At 46.3% G+C, this 11,060-nt stretch overlaps 1 protein-coding gene across 1 annotated transcript in view; it reads right to left on the bottom strand.

Annotated features, from left to right (window-relative positions):
* Positions 1–7,979: 7,979 nt before the first annotated feature.
* Positions 7,980–11,060, bottom strand: part of PINX1 (PIN2 (TERF1) interacting telomerase inhibitor 1) — an 80,661-nt gene continuing 77,580 nt past the window's right edge. The window contains exon 8 of the mRNA XM_031060255.1: positions 7,980–9,173. Within this exon, the coding sequence (XP_030916115.1) occupies positions 8,565–9,173 (609 nt within the window). The 3' untranslated portion in view covers positions 7,980–8,564. The remainder of the gene's footprint in view (positions 9,174–11,060) is intronic.

The following is an 11,060-nucleotide window of genomic DNA, read 5'->3' as shown; positions in this document are numbered from 1 at the left end:
CCCCCCTTTTATTATTATTTTTCCCTTATTTTGCTCGCTGAAAGGGTGAGAGGAGAGAGCTGGAGATGTCCCGCCCCCAAACAGCCCCGCTGCCCTCCTGCACCTCAGAGACCTTCAAACTTTAAAGGCTGGGGGGTAGCGCAGAGAGAGGAGATAAAGGCACTGAAAACTGGGGGGAAAAAGGAAAAAGGCACTGAAAGGAAGATCCCACTGGGGTGCAAAGGGCCCCTCCCCAGGCTTTGACAAGATGCAGGAACCCTGTTTGCCAAGGGAAATCGAGGCACGGATCCCACAGACAGAGACAACTTTTCCCCACTTCTGCTTTAACCCCCAGCCCAGGCTGTGCTTTGCCCACCCCATGTGCGTTTGAACCCCAAATTTGCAGATCCCTTTGTATGGGGTGGAAACTGGGACACAATGAACCTGCTGGCGGGCGCTTGTCCAGCCTGGTCAGACTCCTAAGGGAGCTTTTAGGGGAAAACAAGGCAGGCATGGAGCTCAGAGAGGAAACATCTCCAGTCGGTCCCTGCTGCCCATCCCTGGACACTGAGAGAAAGGATCTTCTCCTTGCTGCTGCTTTTTACAGAGTGCTGCCCCAGCCCAAAAAGGCTGGATGGGATGGAAGTCCCAAAGCCACACAATGGTGTTCCCCACTAACCCCAGCTGGGTGGGAAAGTCCTCCAAGCAGCATTCCTCTCACTAGGACAAAGGATCTCCAGGAAGGTGATGGCACCTAAAATCCCCTTGGGGATTTGCCCTGGGGAATGCATTTGGTGCCTGGATTCCTGTATGATTTTGACCCGCGGACATGGGGCTGCAGGGAAACCGTGGGTTTCCTCTCGGCGCTGCCATAAAAGCAGCGGGACGGGGTTTTGAGATGTGCGGGATGGGGCTGGCCGAGGCTGCCCCATCTGACCCCAAGGCAGGGGGGAAAACCCCGGCGCGGATCCCAGGCCGGGGAGCTCGGGCAGGTTTCCCACGTGCCTGGGTGTTCCTATTGACTCTTGTCAGATTAGGAGTGATGGAGAGAGCTCATGTAAATGTGAGCCGGGCAGGATCCGCCTGGGCTTCCTGGTCTCTCCCTTCCCTCTGCACAGGAGCGGGATGGCTCTGGTTTCTTGTGGATTGCAGTGATTTTGGGGTCAGGAGAGCTGGAATCCGCCAACTTCTCTCGCAGCAGAAGCAGCGACTGCCCTCCCCGAGCTTTTCCCCGGGACTGAACTAAAACCCTGCGGAAGCAACAACATTTTCCAAAGGAACTGATTAAATCTATTAAGCTATTTACAAGTGGGCTCCATCAGAGCTGCGTTATCTGGGAATACAACAGGAAGGCAACTTCTCTTAAATCTAAAAGGCGCAGGAGATTTCCTGGTCTTGGGACAGATTTATAAACCCTTTCCACATACACACACACACACACACACACACACACACGGAGGAGCTGCCTTTTATCTGGGGTTTGGAGCTGGGCACGCTCCTGGGGACAGATTGTTCTGTCCCAGCAGCTCCAGATCTCTCCTCAAATCCTGTCTCACGCCTTGAAGTGCCGGGATGGGGCAGGGAGGGAGGATGTCAAACTCCCCACCCTGCCCTGCACAGGTCAACGGGGTGCAAGTTGCAGGCTGGAGCTGCTGCAGAGGTTGGCAGTGATATTTTGGGAAGAAAACCTGGAACATCCTTAATTCTGTTTAGCTCCCTTTAGGAAGGGCGGAAATGCCCTGTAACAGAGGCTGCCCGGGGTTGCAAAGGTTTTATTTTGAACAGGATGGTACTTTGGGTATGGTGAATATGTTGCATGGCTCACTGTTACTTTTTAACCCTCAGGATGCTCAGGACCTGGCTATCATGGATATAGAAACACCTCTGTGGAGGCCCCAGAGGCCAGGAATTTTTAGTAGCAGCAGCAGAATTTCCCTTCCTGGGGAAAGGAAAGAGATGGATGAATTCCAGTTGATGCCTTTTACAGGACTGTTTCCACCTTGCCCTGTGTTTCCACATTTTGCAGGATGGGTGGACAGGTTTGGGAGAGGAAAAAACCCTGAGCAAGGACAGGAGCTGCACCCACTCCTGCCTCTGCTGCCAAAGCCTGGAAGCTCTCAGAGCACCTCTCTGGGTGTTCCTGATCCTCATTATTCCCTCCACATCCTGGGAGTAACATTTGACCTCCCAAAGGTATCACAGGGGTCAAGTTGTGGCTTTTCAGACCCTCCTGAGACCCAATCTGGGGCTCCTGTGTGGTTACAGCACAAAGAAATCCAGCGGAATATTCCTCATTTGGATTTCCTCCCTTCCCAGGGCCCCCACACAGAATTTTAAGTGCAAACACTGCTACTATTATTAATAACCCCTTTTTTTTTTCCCTTCTCCCCCTTTCCTGCAGCACCTGGCATTCTGATGGCATTAGTAAGGAGGGTTTCATTCTGCACCCTGCCTAAAATGCTGGTCAAACCTGTCCTGTCGGGAGCTCCCACGTTACATAAAGGAGGCTGGGGCCATGTGAAAATGCCACCTCTTAATTACCACCGGATCGGGGTAATTAGTCTGGAAAAACCTCGGGATTACCTTTTTTTTTCTTTTTCTTTTTTTTTTTTTGTGTGTGTGTGTGTGTGTGTGTGTGCTCACCTTCCCCTCTCTGCTGCGAGGCTTCACCTGTATCTGGGGCACAGGAAGCAGCAGAGCTCTCCCAGGGCTTTGGGAACAGGGAAATTACGGCGAAAAAGCCGCGAGCGAAAATAGATGGAGCAGACAAAGGGGGGAAGAAAGCTTTGTTCTCCCCCATTTTCATGGATGGGGAACAGTGGCAACAACTCCCATGGGCCAGGCAGAAAATGAGTGGCTGAACCCTATATGGAACCACCACCTCTTTTTTTTTTTTATCCCTCTTTTTTTTTTTTTTTTGGGGGTGGATCCGACATCTGGAATTTTATCCCTGCCAAGGGAGGGTTTATTTTTACTCCCCCCCTCCACCTCACACCCCACCAACCTTCAGGGACATTAAAATATGTGAGAAAGTGCAAATCCTAAATTAGCTCAATATTCACATGTTCCTTAATTATTGATGAAACTCTTGGCTCCCAAGAGAAGTTTTTGCAGAGAGAGCTGGGGGTTCCCAGCAGAAGATTCCCTCAGTGCTGTAGTTCCCAACTCTGCCCACTGCCCATCCTCCTTGATTCCACCAGGTTTTCCCCAGGGATTGCTACCTGGACCATTTATTTTCTAGGCAAAAAACCCTAGAGCTTTCCCATTATAAAAAAAAAAGCAGAAAAGCTCCCTCCCCCACCCCTTGAAATGCTAAATTTTGCAGCATTGTGCTGAATAGTTCTGCTCTTACTTCTTTTAAAATGCAGTTTAAAGGTTACAAAAATATATTTTTTAGTGCCTTTAGGTTAAAAGGAACTAGGAAGAGTTTCCTTCTTACACCTTTAAATTTATGAAGATGGATTAAGATAAGAAAAAAATGTATTTGGGTGATTCAGAAGCAGATTTTGACTTGCTGAGAAATGAAGCTTCAATTTGTTTTACAATATTCCCACTCCTGCTACCACAAATTATGTATTTGTACTGCATTTCCCAGTCCTAAATCACTAAAAGTTTGCTGATCCAAGACAAAATTGGTTTATCCTTGGATGGAACAGGTACAGAAACAAAAGCCTTGGTTATTGTCCCAAGTTCTCTGAGCTCAGATCCTTCCTGGGGGTTCCTGTCCAGGAGTGAGGGGGAATTAGGCAAAGGATGGCTTTGGATGCCCACAATCCTCACCCTGTATCCAATAGGATACACTATTCCCAGATCTTTTTTTCCAGCCAGGTGTGATGCTGGGCAGTGCTTCCAACAGGTTTTGTGTGGTTTCCCTCTCTTCTTGGAGCTTCCTTCCTTCCCTTGCTGTTGGCAGGTTCAGAGGTTTCCTGACATAACTTGTGTCTTTTGAAGGTGGATGCTGCAACAGCTTCAGTCTCGTGTGTTTAAACAGGAGAAAATTGGTTAATTACGCTGATGAATGCAGCTAATTGTCTTTGCTGAGAACTGAGAGCACCAGGGCAGCTGAAAGGAGAACTGCAGCCATGGACACGATGCTGAGCTGTCCCCAAACGCTCCACAGAGCCACAGAATGGTTTAGGATGGAAAATCCCTCAGAGATCATCGAGTCCATCCATTCTCCAGTGCTGCCAAGGCCACCTCTGAGCCATGTCCCCAAGTGCCACATCCACAGGGCTTTGAAATCCCTGCAGGGATGGGGACTCCAGCACGGCCCTGGAAGCTCCTTCCAGTGCCTGACCACCCTTTCCATGGAGAAATCCCTCCTGATGTCCAACCTGAACCTCTCCAGGCACAACTTGAGGCTGTTCCCTCTCCTCCTGTCCCTGCTCCCTGGGAGCAGAGCCCGACCCCCCTGGCTGTCCCCTCCTGTCAGGGAGTTGTGCAGAGCCACAAGGTGCCCCCTGAGCCTCCTTTGCTCCAGGCTGAGCCTCTTTCCCAGCTCCCTCAGCTGCTCCTGGTGCTCCAGCCCCTTCCCCAGCTCTGCTCCCTTCCCCGGACACGCTCCAGCCTCTTCAATTCACAAAAGTCACACAGCAGCTGCATCCCAATGGACTCAAATTCACTTGAACACAAGCACAGGTGGTTCTGAAATCTTTAATGGTGTCGTGCATTTATACTTTAAAAAACCCTGGCTGTTACTAAGGGGCACTTGGGGACATGGGTCAGTGGTGGCCTTGGCAGTGCTGAGGGAATGGTTGGACTCGATGAGGTAGTCACCAACTGCAAAAGAAATCTTTATAAGTTATGTCATCCCATTGTAGTTTTGTTAATATTAGTTGGAATAAGTTTAGGATTATCCATTATATTGCTAATTTAGAATTAGAGAATACTACAGCGAATAGCTGTGTTAACCTCCTTATCAAACGAACATAGTAAAGCACTAAAGTACGCTTATTGTCATAAAAATTTGCATGAATGTTGAAGATTGCATGCAAGATGTTTCCCATTACCATCTATATGGTAGATTATCTTTTGTCAAGTGGGCAGTTTGCCTTATCTCTCTCTTTGAGTGACCACATTCACTCCTCCCTCGGGAGGGGACATCTGCTGATAACAGCTATTGAATGTCACTGCATGGCTGATAAGAACTACAGCATCCCATTGGGAGATGCTCCGCCCAGAGGGAGGAGCCAAGCATTGCTACCCCGATATAGTCTGAGATTCTGGAACACCAGCACGGCTTTTCTCCACGGGATTCCCCAGAGGAACAGCAGCTGCCTTTTCCTCCTGGATCTTCAGAGGAAGACCATCCTTCTTTACAGATCCTCCTTGCTCCAACAGAACCACACCTGACACTGCAGGAGGGCTGCAGCCACATTTTCAATGGGACTGCTACCCACACCCTGACCCACAGGGCGTCAGGTTTGGTTCTGACTCTGTCAGTGTTGTTCTAGTGGACTGCATTGTTTATTTTATTCTTTTTTTTCTTCCCTATTAAAGAACAGTTATTTCCTGCCCCCATATTTTTCCCTGAGAGCACCTTAATTTAAAATTATAGCAATTCGGAGGGGTGGGGAGGGTTTACAGTCTCCATTTCAGGGGAGGCTCCTGCCTTCCTTAGCAGACTCCTGTCTTTCCAAACCAAGACACAAGCACAATTCAACCTCCATTATTGCTGCTCTAACATTGCACTTGCCAATCACATCCTTGGCTGTGGATCCCACAGTGAATTCAGAGCCTCAAAGCCAAGAACAGCCCCATCCCTGCAAAGAATGGAAGAGCTCAGGAGAAACCAGTGTTGGAATGTTCCCAAAGCAAAAAGGAAAATTTCCTTCAGTCACTGCTGACCCGGGGTTACCAAAACTGAAAACATTTTAATATCTGTGCTGCAAGTGCCTCGTTCCCCGTTGTGGAGCAACAGCAGAGCAGGGATTCTCATTTTCCTTGGTGTCCAGGTAATTTCACTGGGAGCCACCTCATTCTGTGAGAACAATGGATGAATTTATAACAAAAGGCCTCGGAGTTTGAAAGTCTGATTTTCGCGGAAATGAAACCAAGTCGCTCCTTTGTGCTCGCATTCTGCTAATTCCACCATCTGGGCACTGACGTAATTCTTTTTCTTGTGCTTTCTAAAAAAGGCCTTCTTGCCAAACCCAGAGTTGGGTTAAAACAGAACTCAAAACCCACTAGAAGCAAACAAACAAAAAATATATATGTAATTTATTACTCTGAGACATGTTTCTCTTGTTCCAATCATCCATTTCACTGGACAGTATCTGGTAAGAAGAGCTTTTCACTGAGTAATGTTGACCACAAACACAGAGCAGAGCAGTGAAATCAATTGTTTCTGTCAAATACAAGCAATTTATGATTTATGATTATTTATTTATTATGATTTTCCCCTCCTACAACCACATGCAGAGCTTGGGGCACATTAAAATTCCACATTTCCCAGGGTAAAGTGCCATGTATTTATTGCGGAAATAGAGAATCTTCCATTGGTAGCTGACACTTCCATCTGAGAAAGATTTCAGTCTTGGGTATCCTGAATTTAACAGGAGCAATAGCACAAATTTAAAGGTTTATTCCTGGTTTCATTCTTCCTGTAACTGACACTGGAATGTGCCCAAGCACCCACAAGAATCAGCACACATGAAAATTCACAGAGGGAACAAACAAACAAGCCCAGCAGTATTTGGAGAAGGAAACCTTATTCCTTGAGTAGCACCTTTTGAAACTGAAATCCCAGAGAGGCTGTAAAGTTTAGTTGGCTTAAGAGTTAAAAAAATAATAATTGGAAACAATCAGGCTTTTGGATTCTAATAACAAAAATTCCAACTTGTGGTGAGGAAGAAGTCAGGAGGGATGCTTCAGTTTAACATAAAACATTATTTTGCTGTCTTCTTTCACTGAGAAGATGATTTTTTCCACCTCAAGCATGGAGTTTTCTCCCAGTTTGACAATAACTGATGGTATGTGGTGGTATTTCTTTTAAGGAAGCCAGGGACAAGCAGATTATGGTGAATAATAATTGTACAGCCTGAAAAGGAGATGCAAGGTTAAAACCCCTGGCATGAGAAATCCAGGGAAAGGCATCTTGTTCTATATAAGAAGTTCATTTTGCTGCAGTGAATGAGCATGTCCTGAAGGCAGGGGAAAAAAGGTGCTTTGGAAACCAAGAGATCTTAAAAAAAGGAGTTGAGCTGCAACCAAACCATCCATGTGGTCTGGGTGCTGCAGATGGAGCTTCCTCCACTGCACAATAAAGGCAGCTTAAGGAAATTTTTTTCCCAATTAACATCTGCATCTTGACAATGTTCCTCAGACCGTGTTAAGCAACTCCACTGAGCTGAGACAATATAAAAATGTACCCATTTTCTTCAGCAGAGCAGCCAATGGGATGTTTTAGATTTACACTGATGAAACGCAGCCAGGCCTGGATGAAATGAGCAGCTCATGGATTTGGATTCTGGATTCTGCCAGGATAACTCTCTGGTCTTCAGGGTTGTGCTGTCAGTTTGCTGTGGCCAAAGAAATATCAGAACAGGACACCAGGAAGGGGAATCCTTCTTCCCATTCCACCACTTCCAAGCCCACCCATCTCTCATGACAGCTCTAAATGACATTAAAATGCCAAAATTCATGCTGAATGTTTCAGATCTCCCACAAAACTGCTTGTGGCAGTGCCCAGTTCCAGCATTCCTTATTTCCAGGCTTACAATGAGAAACAAGCTCTAGTTTGGTTATAAATCCAAATTGCAAGTTCTCAATGTGTGAATGGCAACAGCAATCTGATTGTGCTTTTAAAATCTATTGGTCTCCCAGTTTCAGGAAAAAAAAACCTTGCTTTATCCAAGGCAGCTTTCTGGATTCCACTGGCACCAGTAAAAAGATCCTGAGTATTGCCTGGAAATCAAAGATTTAGGTATGGTTAATAAATGATAAGGTAAATACACATTTTCTTTAGCTTTAGTGCAAAGTTAAAAACTGTTTGACAATGGTTTGGAGGCACAGGGAGGTCTTTTTATTTCACCCTTAAGTGCTGACATTTTTTTAGCAAACTTTTATCCAGAGTAAGCATCTTGGGAAGAAACAACATTCATTTTATATGTAAAAAGAGATGAATGTAAAAATTAGACACCACTTCTCAAAAATCAATGAAAAAACACAAACAGCTTTGCAAACCCCCTCCTGCTTCCAGAAGCAGAGCTGGGCTCTCACAAGTGAAAACGATTTTAATAAAAAGGCAGTACTAGGGTGATTTTTAAATTTTTTTTTCCTCGATTGAGAAAAACACACTCAGGTGAAGCAGCAGAAAGTAATTCCCTGCCTTTCACAGTCTTGATGTGTCAATCCTCCATGTGGGTCCCTTTTGAACATGGACTGAAGCTCCTGTTGGCCTATCACCACGTTTTCCCCTGGGAGAGCTGGGTTTAGATAAAGTCAAAGTTTAGATCCAGTCTGAGTTTAGATCCAGGCTGTGTTTAGATGCAGCTGGAGCTGGAGCCGTGACCAAGCCTGGATTGGTGCTGTGTTTATACAGAGCCTCCTACAACACAGACGCACCACCCCTGAGCCTGAAAGGGTTAAATATTCTTGCAGTGCTTCTTTTTCTTTCTGGGTGTTCCTTCCCCACACTCCCCTGTCTCCTCTTTTTGCTTTTTGTGCTTCTTCTTGTGGCGTTTCTTCTGCCTTTCCTCCTGCTCCTCTGTGCTGAGTTCCTCCCCCTCAGACAATCCCACAGAAATTTCTCCATTGCCTGTATTCTCATCACAATTGATGTTTTCTCCTTCATTCTCCTCTTTATGTTTCCTCTTTTTTTTCCTTTTGTGACATTCATTTAGTGGATCATCCAGTTCTTCTCCATTCAAGCTCCCTGTCTTAGGCTTTTTCCCTGGTTTCTCACAGTTCTCTGTCCTTTCTGCCTCATCATCTCTCTTCTGCTTCTTCTTTTTCTTTTTGACTTTGGTTTCCAGCTCTTCTGAAGGCTCCACAGCTTCATCAGCTGCTGGGCTGGAATGATCCACCTTTGGTTCTGTTTCCTGCTGGGATCCCTTCAGCTTTGCCATGCGCTTGGCAAAATATTCCTGGACAGTGAGAGCACTCTTCACTGTGTTGGAACCATCTCCAGGGCTGGAGAGCCACTTGTTCCTCTCCTTCTCCTCCTGGGAGTCAGGATCAGCCTGAATATCCTCCTGCAAGGGAATAGAGAGGAGCAGGAGTGAGTCAGGAGTCATGGACTTTAAAAATTTCCTTTAAACACATAATGCTGTTTTTTTTGCACACTAATAAGGAAAATACTGAAAAGCAACATGGTGCTTTGAAAAATAACCGTGAAAGAACAGATTTGGGTGGAAGTGAGGCAGCCCTTAATGTGAAAAGATGCTGTAGGTTTAGGGAAAAGAGGTGGAAGGAGGGAAGGCAGCAAGAGAACACAAACCAAGACAATTTTCAGTTGTTTTGAGTTCCTTAGTTTACCTACTCCTACGTAACTCATGTCTACCACTGCCATACTCAGTGCATTGCACTGACTTTACAAAGCACATGTCTCTGCAAGACATAAACCAGCATGAAAAATGATCCACTGCAATCCATTAGCCTGTGGCACAAAGGAAATCCCATGCCTGGAATAACTCTTCAGCAAAGAACTTGTAATCCAGGGAGCAATCCAGCACTGAGGCATCTCTTCCATCTTATCTGATCTTTGGAAATGTTTGTTTCAGAGCTGCTCTGCTGTCAGGGTGTCCCAGATGTTGTTATTTAAACAGGCTCCATTTGATCACACGTTATCAGATGGCACAAACAACATCACAGGTTACATCTTACAAGGTTTCTGCAGACATGAAATAAAGAGCTGCTCATCTCCAGCTGCAGGTGAAGAGTCTCCTTTCTAGAAAGGAATTATCAAACTAAGAAATACCAAACTGAAAGCAAAGTACAGCTCTGGAGCTGGATGTTATGGATGGCATGAAGAGAATTGACTGAGAAAGCAACAAATGCCACAAGATGGAAATGTATGATTTGTTAAATTATCTGACATTTACAAAAGAAACAAACCAGAAAGACAACTGAAATTAAGGCTTGTTCACATACATACCAAAGCACTCAAAACAAAGCCTTTGTGGTATAGCCTTTTGCTTGGCAAAAGTCACAAATGACTCTTGGAAATGTCCCAGATTTTCATAGACTCACAGAATCATTCAGGTTGCAAAAGAGCTCCAAGACTACACAGTCCAACCTGTGACTTTATCCCACCTTGTCACCAGCCCAGAGCACTGACTGCCACATCCAGTCACCCCTTGGACACCTCCAGGGGTGGGGACTCCAAACCTCCCTGGGCAGCCCCTTCCAATGCCTGACCACCCTTTCCATGAAGAAATCCCTCCTGATGTCCAACCCAAACCTCCCCTGGCACAGCTTGAGGCTGGTCCCTCTCATCCTGTCCCTGTTCCCTGGGGGCAGAGCCCGACTTCCCTGGCTGTCCCCTCCTGTCAGGGAGCTGTGCAGAGCCACAAGGTCCCCCCTGAGCCTCCTTTTCTCCAGGCTGAGCCCCTTTCCCAGCTCCCTCAGCTCATTAATTGTTTTTTTTTAAAGCCTTGTACAAACCATAGGGAACCAGGTACGTCCTGTGGATGTCAAAAGCTGGGAAGGATACTGAAAAGCTGGTGTGAATCCTCACCAACATCTACCCTACAACCCCATCCTGAAGGAAAGGGGATCCACAGGGATTACAGTCAGAGATAATTCCCTGATTTTCCATTCATAAATGCACAGATGGGTAAGAGCATCCACTCTGCCCACACATCCTGAATCCTGCCTGCCCAAATCAGAGCAGTCAGATTTCACAGCCACTTTCACTGCCATGACCTGATACTAGGGGAAGGCCAGCAGAGAGCTGGGAGATAAAACCCCACTTATCTCAACACTTTATAGTTATTGTGTGATGCTGCAGATAAGGGACCTGGCTCTCTTGAGGGCATCATTAAACTTGCTGGCTGAAGCTGGGTTTATTGGGGTTTGTGAGTAAGGTTTTCCAGATCTGGCTCCTTATGCACCCATAACCTTTACTCCCATGAGCAGGA

The sequence above is a fragment of the Geospiza fortis genome, unplaced genomic scaffold (assembly GCF_000277835.1).
Source record: "Geospiza fortis unplaced genomic scaffold, GeoFor_1.0 scaffold106, whole genome shotgun sequence".
NCBI classification, from domain to species: Eukaryota; Metazoa; Chordata; class Aves; order Passeriformes; family Thraupidae; genus Geospiza; species Geospiza fortis.
The sequence above is the reverse complement of the archived record's forward strand: the minus strand, read 5'-3'. Positions and strand labels throughout refer to the sequence as shown.